Source organism: Mesocricetus auratus, unplaced genomic scaffold (genome assembly GCF_017639785.1).
Source record: "Mesocricetus auratus isolate SY011 unplaced genomic scaffold, BCM_Maur_2.0 Super-Scaffold_100015, whole genome shotgun sequence".
Lineage (NCBI taxonomy): Eukaryota > Metazoa > Chordata > Mammalia > Rodentia > Cricetidae > Mesocricetus > Mesocricetus auratus.
Window position 1 is genome coordinate 2,982,074 of NW_024429198.1, and position 14,922 is coordinate 2,996,995.

General features: G+C 39.7%; 1 protein-coding gene across 3 annotated transcripts in view; it reads left to right on the forward strand.

Annotated features, from left to right (window-relative positions):
- Fyb1 (FYN binding protein 1) overlaps positions 1–14,922 on the forward strand; it is a 124,524-nt gene that overhangs the window by 79,763 nt on the left and 29,839 nt on the right. For all 3 annotated transcript variants that reach the window (XM_021231761.2, XM_040757619.1, XM_005077982.4), the window contains exons 4-8: positions 6,058–6,104; positions 9,453–9,472; positions 10,014–10,048; positions 10,935–11,055; positions 13,637–13,796. In XM_021231761.2, coding sequence (XP_021087420.1) covers positions 6,058–6,104; positions 9,453–9,472; positions 10,014–10,048; positions 10,935–11,055; positions 13,637–13,796 — 383 coding nt within the window. The remainder of the gene's footprint in view (positions 1–6,057; positions 6,105–9,452; positions 9,473–10,013; positions 10,049–10,934; positions 11,056–13,636; positions 13,797–14,922) is intronic.

Here is a 14,922-nt window from a genome sequence, read left to right on the forward strand (position 1 = left end):
TTCACAAATTACTCAAAGGAGGCTTCTGAAGATTAATAAGGCTTGGAGGCCAGTCATCATTTAATTAAGGACATTAAGGGAAGGAAGGGTCCTTGACACTCTGTCTACTGCTTTAGGAGTCCTCCAGACCACACATATGTCTAATGACTTACTAAAAGGACTCACTAAGCTCAGTTTATAGGAGAGACTAAGATTCAGGAAGGATAAAGAAGGGGAAAGATCAAACGAGATAGGGCGCGTTCAGGGTGGTATGGCCATAGACACAGCCTGTGTCGTGATAAATGTTTGCCAGCATTCAGTACTGTGTCGGTCCCAATGTGCGTTTATGTAAAAGCTCAGTTAGCTTATTCCTTGTACCTTACAGCATGCCCTACACATTCAGTCCTCAAGGGGTTACTTTACAAACTGTGCGCCTGTAAGGGTTATTAGCAATAAGATAGAAAATTGAGCAAGTTTATACCATAATTTTGTAGAAAAAAGAATCTGCTCAATTCCATATTTCATCCATGAAAAATCTGCAATACGGGCAGTTTCTAGGAATAAATAAAAAGGAAATGTAAACCATTGTAAATGTCTTCTGTGGGATGTACCTGATGCATGTATTATCGTCTTTGATTTCAGAATTCTTTATTAAGATAAAATTAAATTCCAAAAAAAAGAAGGGGAAAGAACAACCAGCAGGTGGCGATGTCTAAGCACAGGCTTCCATACACTTCTTCCACTATTGAAAGCAGTGGGTGTCTCAGGCAGCCTCCAGCAGAAGCCACCCAGAGATGGTAGAAACTATACGGCTTCCACAGAGAGTAGGGGAGCTGTCTCATAGGTTCCTCGGGCCTGGCAGATGCCAGAAGACCAGAAAACTAGAAAGCAAGCAAACATTCATATCAGTCACATGATTGATAAGGTCTCAAACAGCAAAACACTTTTATCAGCTAGGTCACTTTTCACTGCAGTGTATAATTGTAGAGAAAGTGTGTTTCTGCCTATAAGCCACAGGCCAGCCTTGGCAGCACATTCTTCTAAAATATAACAAATCTGAGCCTGTTGTGTTAATTCTCTGAAAAACCTCATCCCTAGAATCCATCCGGATAAGGCTCCTAAACAGGCTGTAGAAGGAAGAAGGGATTTCAAAGGCGGTGCTACAGCATTAGATACTGGTCAATATGCCAGTCACAAAGAAGACAAAGGGCTCGATTCCATCAGTTATTCACAGAGTTCACTGATACTAATAAAATTTGCTTTATTTAAAGAAACTCCTCTTAGTGACTCATCTATGATCTTCCAACTTCATTAAAAAAATACACTTGGAAGAAAAGTAGAAAGAATAAAAGGGGCTTGGGTGTTTTACATTACCTGGAAAAATCTAAGCTTGGAGTATCGGGAAGCTAGTTGCCATATGCAGGAAAAGGGGAAAGTGTGAAAGCTAAGGATATCTAGAGCTAATTTTCTCATCAAAAGAGAAAGCGTCAACAGTTTTACAGTTCCCATCAGTAAATTTCACAATGAGGAAATATCTAGATTAGAAAATGTCCCCCATGGAAGAGGAAGTTAGGTAAATACATAGAGGAAACGAAAGCAAAATGGACATTCATGTTCAGGTTCAAGAGTTTACGGGAGATGTACGGGTTGGATTTGGTGTAGAAAGATACAGCTGTAAGATGCAGACAGAAGATGTGGTGTTTCTCTGTTTCCTTACCCTTGATTCAGAAGGTCTCCATGATGCTTCCCAAGCGCTGCTCTGCTGGTCTGCAACTCTTCTCCCCACTAATCAAAATCCATTCTCGTGTCATGATCTCCTAGGCTTTTCAAATATCCACTTAGCAAATCTTTGAGTCACTCTTTCAAATTGAACTTCCTGGAGTATTATGCACAAAGCATCGATCCTAACAGTCCAACCAGTAAAAGATACTATAGTGGCCAGCAAGTGTCAAATGCTAAGGGGGACAGCAGAGCAGAGTTAGGGAGGCTGGGAGTGTGTGTTTGGGGTGGGGAGAGTAATTACAAACAGCAGATTGTTACAGCTTTAAACAGAGATGTGAGGTAGCAAAGATAAGAGGAAACATGGGCGTTAGGCATAAAGCTGCAGCAAGAGAGAATATGAATAGAGGCCCAAATGCTAAGGAAGGAGGTTAGCAGAGCTCACTAGAGCCAGCAAGAGAAGGGGCAACGAGCAAAGAGAGAGTTCGTGTAGGGCTCCATGCTTTGTGACGTCTGTAGCTGTCACCCTCAGATGAGAACACCTGCAGGTTGGAGCATAGGACCACCAGGTGTTTTGTATTTCATTAAAGTCTCTTTCAGTAGACAGGCGAGTGTCAAGGTCAGCAGCAGAACTAATTGAATGTTACAAAATGCAGGCACGCTATTGAGGCATTCTAACCTGGATGAGCTGCCCTTGGTGGAGGTGGCAAAAAATGTCTGGACTATGGATAAATGTTGAGGGGAACAGCAGCAGACTTTAGATTTAGTTATAAATCTCACAGTAAGGCTCATGAGTTGCTCCAACGCCTTTGGTCTTAGAAAGTGGAAAGTCCTTAAAATGACATAGGGAGGCTGCAGGTGAGTCGTTTGGAAGGAGAGGAAGTAGGCTGTGACTAGGAACTGGGGAGATTGTGCTGCTGCTCAGAACCCCTGCTACTCTTGAAGAGGAAGTGGGTTCGGTTCCCAGCAACCACGTGATGACCTACAAATATCCATTTCCGTGGAACCCAACAGTCATGCACATTGTATAGACACATGCAGGCGAGTGAAGCACCCGTATACAGAAAAGTAAAATGAATAAACCTAAAAAGTTTTTTTTTAAGTCATGTCTCTGATAAGCTTGAAGTGTTATTTAAAGTTCAAGGGGAAAAACTGAGGAGGCGATTGGAGAGTTTAAAATGGAGAGTTTCAGAGAGAGTTCTGGCAAAGATGCAGACTGGAGAGACATCAGACTGTATTCCACACTTAAAAGAGAGAGGGAAGGAGTACAAACAGAAAAGACTAAACTGTGGGTCTGGGACTGACGGGGGGGGGCACACAGAGGAGAATAAAGAGGATGGAGGAATGAAGTAAGTGTACTGAGGGACCAAGAGCAAGCGCCTCAGATGCTGCTGAAGGCCAAATGAGAGAGCTATGGAGCAGGAAGGAGCTGGGGGAAAGCGCTTGTACCTGAAGAGAGAGAGAAAGGCGAGGCTGCTGAGAGGCATCGTTCAACCTCCATTCTGTTGCTGTGCTGGAACACAAACCAAAGCAACTTGAAGGAGGAAAAGGCTTATTTCATCTTCTCCTTCCAGGTCACACTCCAGCATGGAAGGAAGTAAGGCCAGGGTCTCAGAGCAGGAACCTGAAGGCAGAAACCATGGGGGAACAATGGCTTTGCTGGCTCACTCACTCACTCACAGGCTCCTCCTTAGCTAGTTTTCTGATATAATACAGGACCATCTGCCTAAGAGCAACATCAAACACAGTGGTCTGGGCCCTCCTACATCAGCTAAAAATCAAGATAATTGCCTATGGACACTCCCCAAAGCCACTCTGATCTAATCAATTTCTCAGTCAAGGCTTGTCCAGCTCACTCTAAACTGTGTCCAGTGGATAATTTAAGCTCACTAGGACAGATGGCTCGGGAGGGAAAGCGCCTGCCACACAAGCATGAGGACCTGTGTTTGGCCCCATCACACATGTAACAAGTTGTGTGAAGCAGCATGTGTCTGTAACCCCAACGCTGAGGGGGTGGAGGAGTTATGATATGGCAGAAACAGGTGGGATTCTTGAGGCTCACCGACCAGCCAGTGTAGCAAAATGGCAAGCTCTGGATTCAGCGAGAAAGACCCTGTCTCAAAAGATAATGCGGAAAGTGGTACAGGAACACACCTGACTTTGACCTCTGGCCTACACATGCATGTTCACATAGAGAAACTGGAAAGAGCCAATATACACACTGCTTATGACACAGGGCAACAACTGACATGGGAAAGATCTTTGTTTCTGTTTCTGTATTTGGAGGCAGGAGCTCATGTAACTAGAACCTATGTAGCAAGGGTGATATTGAGCATATATGGAAATAAGAGCATGTTTTTATATAAAGAGGCAAAAATAGTGTAGAGAGGGAACAATTCCCGGAAGAGAGTCTTCCTCAACTTCAGTCTAGTGAGGCATGGGCTAAGTAACTGACAAGGTTAGAGCTCTCCCTGGATGCACAGTAGAATCTCTGATGGAGTCAAGGGAGGAATCTGGGGATGCATACTTTGACCATGTGAGTGGGGCCTGTTCTGCCTGCTTCTGAAGCTATTCCCAGGAGTGACTTGTAATCCTGTCACTCAGGTCAGTTTATCTTGTAACTGTCAAATGTCTGGAGGTAAATAGGAACCAGAGATCAGGAATAATTTCAAAACTCCAAGAGTAGAAGACACAGGTACATGTATTTTAAATTGCAGTGTTTCCCCACCTAGTGGTCAGAATAGGTACAGCTCATTGCATTTTCTTCCTATGTTACTCAGACTCAGAAGTGAAAAGGGTTTTTCATTATTAAGGTTCGAATCAGTGTCTTTCGCTGTTGCGCATTTCTTAGAACCATTTTTAAATGAATTACAATTGTAGCAGCATAACTGGCCCTTCACATGGAAACAGAACCACTGGTTGAGTTTTTATATACAAAAACAAATCTCATGGCTATTAATAGTAATAAGACAGGAAGGTGAGGTAATGAGAAATAATAAAGAATGGGAAGTGACTAAGTTAGGAAAGGAAAGGGCAAAGTGTTCTTCTCCTGAAGTCACTCTAGTTAGTAGAAGGGATTGTTTTGAATAAGAATGTACCAGCACAATCTTGTAATTAAGTACAAGTGCTTCGAATTTTCCAGAACTTGAAACTTGGCCCATCAGTAGGCCACCACCAGATAGCCTTACCTAACTCCATTTGGAAATTTTTGGCTTGGGCGAGTCACAGTTTTGAAATTTCTCATAGGTTAAGTATAGAAAGACATGTTCCAGAGTGAGGGATTCATTCCTGATATGGGTTGGTATAAAACAGTTTTATGATTCACTTAGCTCACCTCTTCCTTCCAAAAACAGAACCAGCAATAAAAAGCTAAAAGCTAAACTTGTGAAGAGAGAATATAGCAAAAAAACACCAACAGACTTACGCCTTTAAATGTTAGGATACAGAACCCCTGGAGGTTTTGCTTGTTTGCTTGCTTGGTTTTATCTACCTGGGAACTGAACCAGGGCCCTACACACACTAAGCATTCGACCCTGTCACTGAGCTACGGCCCCACCCCACCCTAATGGCTTTCTAACATGACAGGCTTAGTATTAAATGAACTTCATTTAGTTCTTTAGGCTGTGGCGACCAAACAAAGAACTGTGGTGAAGGCCTGCTCCAATGGACTTATCACCACTGATAAGCTTCCTGTCATTTCTCCTCCTTTGCCCCTCCCTCTGCTCAGTTGTCTGTGTTGTTGATTGTGACTAGTTCCGTTGTTCTCCTCTTCATCTGTCTGTGGGGTTTGTCTCTATGCCTTCAACACTGGGCAGTTGGTGGTAACTGGACTTGTGGTTGGTTTTTTTCAGGACATTTACACCTATTTCTTATCCTCATCTTTGTTCGTTTTATTCTCCACTGCCACTGCTATTGTGGTCACTGTTACATACTTAATACTTCAATATGAGGTAGAGCATAAACTCAGATCTATATAAAATGGCATTAAATTGAATATATGTGTGCAAACGATGTTTTCTAGGGTAAGAAATGCTTTGGTGAACTTGAGCTCAGTAATCCTTTTTTTAAATCCACAATAGTAGCATAAACATATAACTAAAGCCTACTCCAGTGTGTGTAGATTTTAAGTCAGAGCAAATATTAATGAGAAAACAATAATTCAATAATTTTCCTTTTTATATTTTTTATGTTTGAGACTGTACTATAATTGCATCATTTACTCCCCCCAACCTTCCTTTTCCTCTTTCAAATCCATGGCTTTTTTCATTGTTTGCTGTCACATGCATATGTTCATCTATATTTTCATTTTAAAGTAAGCAAGAGGGTCTACTTTATTCTCACTTTTTTTCTTGTTTTCAGAAATACTATAAATGACGAAAATCAAGATGGTGTCATGCACTCTGATGGTAAGGGGTAACTTTTAAAAAAATCTGAGCTACATGTTTGAATTAGTTAAGTGTCATGGCAGCATTAATGGATTTACCATCATTGGTCTACATAGGATCCTTTGTTTTACTTATTTCCTAGAATTCTTATGATTCATTACCTTTTCTCTTACTATAAACAAAAATCCTAAAATACTTACTGTGTGTTTGCACATAATCTTTTCATATATATGTTTGTATGTATGTGTATGTGTAATTTATATAAAAAGTATGTTATAGGATTTTCTTTTGGAGAACACTCAACATAAGGATTTTCCCAGCCTTCACCCTCATTACTGTGTACACATTTAGTCGTTGTCAGTAAGTACTGAAGGGGACCCTGCACAGTGGGGACTTCCTCCCAGACCCTGGATTAGGCACAAACTACACCCAAATACCTGTTTTCACAGAGAGACCTTTTATTAAGTGAGGAAGAAAAGTTAAAACCATCAACAGGCAGAAAACTATCAACAAATGACCTTGCAGGTGTCATTTTTAAAAGGAGAAGAAGGGGAGGTCTGTGTTAGATGGGCAAGGGTGCTGTGCTAAAGATGATGGGGGATGAGGAGGAAGGGGAAGGAAAGGGGGGAAGGGTATTTGTCCTGGAGGGACAAAGGACTGACTGGATAGAGAGGAGACAGATGTGGTCCATAGGAACATGGAGGTTTATAAAGGTTAGGGGGGAAACCCCAAATTAGGATGAGGTATTTAATTTTAATTGGGAATGATAATTAGGTAAACCAAAGGGGTCTTCTGATTGCTGGACTTTGGAAGCCTCAGGAGGAGGAAGTGGCCAAATAAGGGAATAGACTTTGGTGGCTAGCTTTAGAAATATAATCTAACAGGTTTTAACAAGGCAGAGGAAATGGGGAGAAGGGCAAGGCCTGCCAGAGTCATGCTCACCACATCCAAGCTGGCCAGAGTTCCTTCAGAAACTGCACATTATCCTGTGGAGTGCAGCACATTCACTGAGCCCTTACTCACTGAAACTATAAGAAACACTGCAGAGCTCCTCTGAATGTTTATCCCATGTGGACCTCAGAGAGGCTTTTTCTAAGATGATGAGCTACAAGGTATTCGCTTTGCTGAGTCAGACTAGAATGCTATTCAGAATTGATGTCTGTGTAAGTCTCAACAACAGGGCATGTCTATGGCAACATGCCCCCCTTTTACCATCAGCTAGCATCATTAAGCTTTCTAACCTTTTCCTAATTGCAAGGTATCACATTAGATCTCACTTTCATTTTTATACTTTTTATGTCCGTTGAACTTGTGCTGCGCTGTTGCCATACAGCTGCATAGTGCCTTTGGATCGCACTCACCCTCCCATCCTTTCTTAGCCCACTCTCACCCTCGTCAATGCCACTTCCCAAGCATGAGTGGGTCCCCCTTCCATTTCATGCCTCTTGTTTTGTAATCCACTGAATTCAGCAATGTTATCTATGTGAGTATGCTCATGGCTTCATCACTGAAGACAATGCCTCTCTTCCCAAGGCTAATTCATATTGGTTTTCATTTCACAATTCCCTGTCCTGCTCTTGAGTTTGAGAGCTTACTTTACTTACAAGATACTGTGACCTAGCCGGGCGGTGGTGGCGCATGCCTTTAATCCCAGCACTCGGGAGGCAGAGGCAGGCGGATCTCTGTGAGTTCGAGGCTGGGCTGGACCAATAGCCTCCAAAACAATACAGAGAAACCCTGTCTCGAAAAACCAAAAAAAAAAAAAAAAAAAAGATACTGTGACCTTCTCTCCTGCCAGATGTCTTCTTTCTGTTGACAGTTCTGCTCCCATGGGGATGTGTCTTCTCTGGTTGACTTGCAGGTGTTCCTCTGTAGTCCAAATATTAATCCATATCAACCTCAAAGTCCTTCCATTCTCTCCATGGTCTGTCCTTCCTCCAGCACAAATACATTTTGGTACTATCAGATTCATTAATTTTTGCTTTAGAAAATATTCTTTTTAACTTTTTAAAGAAGTGTTAGTTCTTAGAAAATAAAACAGCTCCTTATTATTTTTTCCTACAAATTTCATCCCTTGTGTTTTGCTCTTTGAGAACTTAGTAGAAAACTAGAAAATCTACTTCATATATAATGCCAGTGTTTTCCCTTCCAAACACAAAATAATCCATCCTCTTCCCAGTATTTTATAGTGAACCCTTATAGTATATCAGCTATATATGATTGTCGGTATATGTGCACATATATTATATGACCATACATAAATGTCTCTTAGTCTCTGTCTTAGTTAGGATTACTATTGCCTTCATGAGATCCCGTGACCAAAAAAAGCTTGGAGAGGAAAGAATTTATTCAGTTTATCACAGTTCATCATCGAAGGAAGTCAGGACAGGAACTCAAGTAAGGCAGGAATCGGGAGGCAGGGGCTGATGCAGAGGCCATGGAGAAATACTGTTTACTGACTTGCTTATCACAGCTTGCTCAAATTGCTTTCTTATAGAACCCATGACCATCAGTCCAGTGATGGCACTACCCACAATGGACTGGGCCTTCCACCATCAATCACCGATTAAGAAAATGCCCTACAGGCTTGCCTACAACCTGGTCTTATGGAGGCATTTTTATTATTGTTGTTTCTTTTTTCAAGATATATTTTCTCTGTGAAACAGGCCTGGCTGTCCTGGAACTCACTCTGTAGACCAAGCTGGCCTAGGACTCACAGAGATCCACCTGGTCTGTCTCATGAGTGTTAAGATTAAAGGTGTGCGCCACCACTGTCCATGGAGGCATTTTCTTAATTGATGTTCCTCCTCTCAAATGACTCTAACTTGTGCCAAGTTTACATAAACCAATTCAGCACAGTCCCTGAGCTCTCTTTCAATTCCCTTGTCCTATCTGTGTTTTGTTATTATACTTGCATTTATATTATTGTCTTATTAATTATAATATTTGATAATGTCTTGATATCTGACTGTATATTATACTAAACTCTATTGTACTTTTTAATTTAATCACTTTGATTTGTTTGATACATGAAAGCAATTCCTTGAGAAAGAATGAGTCAAAAAGTGTGGACTACTTGTGATTTTTTTTCCTGTTGTACATTTCACACAAGTACAAGCATCAAATGCATGATGAGTTATATAAAGCAATAAAAGAGCATAATTGTCTTTGATTTTTGCATTATCTTATGAAAATTAATAAAATAATTTTACAATTAATTTACAAGTGTTAAAAATACGAATTATCTAAGGCACATGTTTAGTGCTTTAAAGCATAAGTTATCTCATACTTTGAACTGATGTATTATTTTATCCAATGATCATATGTTGAAGTACTTCGTAATTACAGTGTATTTTTTTAATCCTGTAGGTCCTGGAATTCTAGAAGAGGTCAGATATTTTTATTTCTCTTTTTCTATTGCTAAAATTGGAACATTTAACAATTATTATGAGTCACTTTCTATTGTTATAAATAGACAAATAAAAAGTTTTACAAGTATCAATGGTATTTTTCCAACTCTAACCTTTCTTAATTGAAATGCTTGAAACATTATATGCCAGTCAGTATGCTGACTCATGGTAGTGTAGTGCTGAACTTATGTCTGGCTGCACAGCTAATGAGTGAACAAGATAGAGAATGAAATCGCCTTTGCTTATTCCTATTTATATCACAATTTCAAAATGGGAGAGCATGAGAAACAGTGATTAAAAGGAAGGAAGGAAGGAAGGAAGGAAGAGATAGAGAAAAAGAGAAAGGATGAATGGAAGAGAAGGAAGGAAGAAGGAAGGAAAGAAAAAAATTAAATGTGTCAATTTAGGCTCAAATTATATAAATTCACAAGCATTTATTTTAAAGAATAAATTGCCAATGAAATACATGCACAACCTTTTGGAATAATTCCAGTTAATAATTGTCTGTTTTTCTTGATAGGAACAAGAGAGTGAAGGAGAGACATATGAAGACATGTATGCCTTGCATTTGTTACCATAAGTATTTTCTTTTAAGATGAACACAGTGTTTTGTAAGAGGAAGTATGGGTGAACAAAAGACTGGGAAGAAAAGTCTTTATTTACACAAATGGTTGATCTGTAATGACATCCCTTATTTCACTACAAAGGACTAAAACTGGTTTACTTCTCCAAGGATTCTACACAGGACTCTGGTGACAAAATTCTATGTGAGACTGCAAGCTACTTGAAAAAACAGTCAGGGACTAGACTCAAGAATCTGTATTTCCCCTCTTAGTATCTATCAAAAGACTTAATTCACTGTGTAGTATACCTTATTCACTCAGACACTCAGGTGCTGTGGGCCATGGCTAGCACCCTTATGACCACGGTCTAGTCTGCTGGATAGACATGAAAAATGACTTCACGACTCCACAACAGAGTTAAAAATAGACTGAGAAATTTCTTGGAAACTCTGAAAATAGCAGTAATCTTATTCAATGCTGAGCTCAGGTGTCTTAATTTTCTCTACCTAATTATTCGGTCAGTTGTAACTAATCTCTACGTCAAAATTAATCCCAGTGCTTGGGAGCACATACTCATGCATACCCATGGAAGTGAGAGCGAGAAATGCCAACAGGACATGAGGGTGTGGGAGGGTCTTTTTGGGGTGCACATTGCAGGGGGAAGGAGCTGGGGCTGCCAGAGAACATATCTGTAGTTGCCGGCCTCCTTCTGTCTGTACAAATGATCTCACACATCGAGAATTTTCACAGCTTTAGCTTATTGCCTCCATCTCCTCTTCAGAAACCTTCTGTAGTGGGTAGAGACCTCTCTGCAGAGTAGTTCCTGATCTATGGACACCTGCACATTGTAGCCACAACTTAACAATTTCTATTCACAGAGAATCATCCAGAGAACGAGACAAGAAACGGGAAAAGGAGGAAAAGAAGAGGTTAGAGCTAGAAAGGAAGGAACAGAAAGAAAAAGAGAAGAAAGAACAAGAATTGAGGAAGAAATTTAAGGTAAGAGCTTGCTTGCTGAAGAGGAGAGCAGTGGCATCATTTTGAACCTTTTTAATGTAACAATATAAATATGGACGAAGTTTGAGAGTTTTTTAAATCACTGTTTTGAAGCAATGCTTTTTTTGGTTCAATACACTATCTTATCTCTACCACCAAAAATGAAACAAGATAAAAATCCAAATAAAATTTAAGTAGCTTATAATTGGTATGATACCCAGTTATTTTATGTTGACCGAGGAAATGAATGCATCATCACTGTGTGCCTTGCAGCTGGAATGTCACATTATGGAGCAATGGGCATAGTGTTGCTGCATGAAGCACAATTTCTTTGGGCTGCTAGAGATGCTGGGATCTGGATTTGAACTATACTTTTGCCTTTAAGACTTGTACTTGCTGATTTCTAAGGCCCGCTATCTCTCAGAATTTAAATGCCTCAAATTCTGACCTTTATCTTCTCTGATTTTAGGCAACTTTGTCACCTCTATTGATACCACCACTTCCTACATACACAGGTTGAATTTCTTAGCTATTCCATATTTGATGACATAACCCACCTGGTATGTTCTGGTGCCTCAGAAGTATTTAGAGTGATGATCAGAATTACACAATTATTCTTCACTTTTAAAGAAATTCATATTGTTTTATTTAAATATTTATTTCTCTGGAGGATTTACTACATGGAATTACAGAATATGACTCATGTATAACTTCCCGGTACATTTACTATGTTGAAACAAAAGTTCAGCAACATGATTCAAGGAAAACATCCAACTTGGAGTCATTTGGATAGATGTAGATTCCAATCCCAGCTGTGCATACAAATTCTGTGCTCTTGAACTTAACTGCCTATCTCCTCTGAGATTCAGGTTCTTAGTATATAGAGTGAAATTAAGTGACATTTTTCTATAGTTTGTTGTGGGATTGAATGAAATACAGTGAATATAAATAATCACTGTATCTACTATGAGTTTTTACAAATTTTTGGAAAAAAACCTTTTTATGTACAAGTAAAGTTATGATTGCAATTTGAAAACTTAAACATTTTACTCACACAGAATATGTGACTACCAAGATGTATATTCTTCAAGTAAAAATTAATTTAATTCATGAATATATATATAGTGTACTTTTCATGCGAGATTGTTCATAGTTTTCAAGGATTTGAGATCAGTTTGGAAAAAGAAGCAATACATTGTTCACACATTTATTCAAATAATATTATTAATAACTGAAATAGAATGTAGAAGTCATATCAGTAGGTAGGAACTCAAGAGTTTGTCAAGTCTGGGACCATATAAGCTATACTACAGACAGGTGTTAATAGACATTGGGGTTTGTAAAATGGTAGACTGCATCAGCATCAGAGCATATCATAATTCAACTTAGATTTTTCTTTTTCTTTTTGCTGGCATATCAATGTTTATTGACTACTAAGACAAATTCTGCATTATTAAGAAATCCTGCTCAAAAACCAACATGGTGATATGTATGTACCTCACTGGTGTAGTAAGAAAATGGCAGCAAGTAGCCAGTTCTCATTCTTTACACAGCGTGGACTCAAGCCCAGTGCATCTACAGAAGACCTGTAATCCAAACAGTGGTTACAGATCGTTCACACACAGTACAAGATCTGTAATTCAAATGCTGATTGCAGATCATTCACAGAGGCCAACTCTAGCAAATCCAGCTCAGTCCAAAGCCTTTCTACTTGATTCTGCTCTTACTAATAAATCCCAGAATTGATGTGACTGTTGGGTATCAACATAAGCTTAAAAATAGTCTTGATGGTACATAATTAATATGTCACACAATTCAGAATAACATAGACTTCAATAGGTAGTTTCTTCCAAAAATATCACAATCCATATTTATTTATTTATTTGGTTTTTACGAGACAGGGTTTCTCTGTATTGTTTCGGAGGCTATCGGTCCAGCCCGGCCTCGAACTCACAGAGATCCGCCTGCCTCTGCCTCCCAAGTGCTGGGATTAAAGTCGTGTGCCACCACCGCCCAGCCACAATCCATATTTATTTGTCAAAAGATGAAAGACACCCTATTGAAGACACCAGTTTAGAAATAGAAAGTTCAGATCTAGGGACTCATACCGCAAGATAATATTATCCTATTAGTAAGTCATCATGATATCCATAATATTAGTTATGAAAACTTTGCCTAGTATTTGTTTACTATTTTTGAAGCTATTTCTTAAAGTGCTATCTCACTTGTAGCAGATAGTATTTATTGCAGGTTTATATTTAACAAGTGGAAGGAAGGAAGGAAGGAAGGAAGGAAGGAAGGAAGGAAGGAAGGAAGGAAGGAAAGGCTAGTGTACATAAGTACCTAAACGGTGCCCTTTCATTCGATGCTTTTCCAGGGTGCTTATGTGTAGCAGATTCCTACCACTTCTCTCATGAACCACAAACACATGCTATCCTGTTCTTTGTTGGCCTTGCTGCACCTCTATGATTTACCCTGAATCTTTCAATAAAAGCATTCACCATGAATGACAGTTGTGGGATTGTTGCCATTCAAAATAATATTCCTTCATGGTTCTTTGTTATACTTCTCCATTCTCTTGTAGCTAACAGGCCCCATCCAAGTCATCCATCATGCAAAAGCGTGTTGTGATGTCAAAGGAGGGAAGAATGAATTGAGCTTCAAGCAAGGGGAGGACATTGAAATAATCCGCATCACTGACAACCCAGAAGGAAAATGGCTGGGCAGAACTGCCAGGGGGTCATGTGAGTGTCTTTGCTAGGTTTCAAGGCTTGGAAGGCTTGTCTTCCCCCCTCCCTCCTTCCCTCTATCCCTCTCTCCTCCCTCTTTCTCTCTGTTGTTTCTTTATTGTTTTTTGCTAGTTCTTTGAGATTTCATGTCTTTTATCATATCCACCTTCCCTCCCCAAACTCTTCCCAGATTCAACCTCTGTTTCCTTTTCAACCAACTTTGTATTATTTTTACCTTTATCTTTTCCCCATAAATACCAATTCATGCTACCCAAATACTCTTGGATGTGGGGCCTTTCACTCGAGTGTGGTCTATACCATGGGCTATACTCTTAGAACAAACTGCCTCTTCCTTTCCCAACAACTAAAAATGACTAGTCCCTTCTTGGTTAAGGGGTGGGATGCCTTTACAACTGCTGGCCTGCTGTGTCCAGGGGACAGTTTCCTTGTTATCATCCACCACTTCTGGCTCTTACACTCTTTCTGCCCCTCTTCTGCAATATTGCTGAGACTCTGGAGGAAGGGGTGTCATAAGTACCTTCCATGTAAGATCAGGCATTCTGTGGTCTGTTACTCTCTGCATTTTTGCCAATTGTGAATCTGTGCTTTGATGAGCATCTGCAAACAGAAGTTTCTCTGATGAGAATTGCAAGATGCCCTATTCTATGGGGGTATTTATAAATCATTAGGACTTAGTTTCATTCTATATCCATTTGTCAGAATAATAGTAGTATGTTTTGTCCTAGAGTCTATGATTTGCCTAGCCATGTGTTCATTTTGAATTAACATTAGAACCTACCAGATCTACATGCCTCATGAGTAAGTAGAGAGAAAAAAATCTAAAATGGAAAATATACTTCTTTTAATGGGAAGCAATGTAAAATTTTACAAAGGACATTATGTTCTCCATTTCTGTTAGAAGAAATGTGTCATGCAAATCACTTTAGAATCTTCAAATTGATTCTTGACTCACTTAAAAGTGCCACAGAGTAATTCTCTGAGGTAGTTCATAAAGCCTGTGGCTACACAGAAGGTCTATAAGTCAAGATTGCAAGCAAAGACACCTTTTTAATGTTTAATGAAGTTTTTGGTTATGTGTGTGCATGGGTGGGTACATGCATAACCTGGGGACCAAACCCAG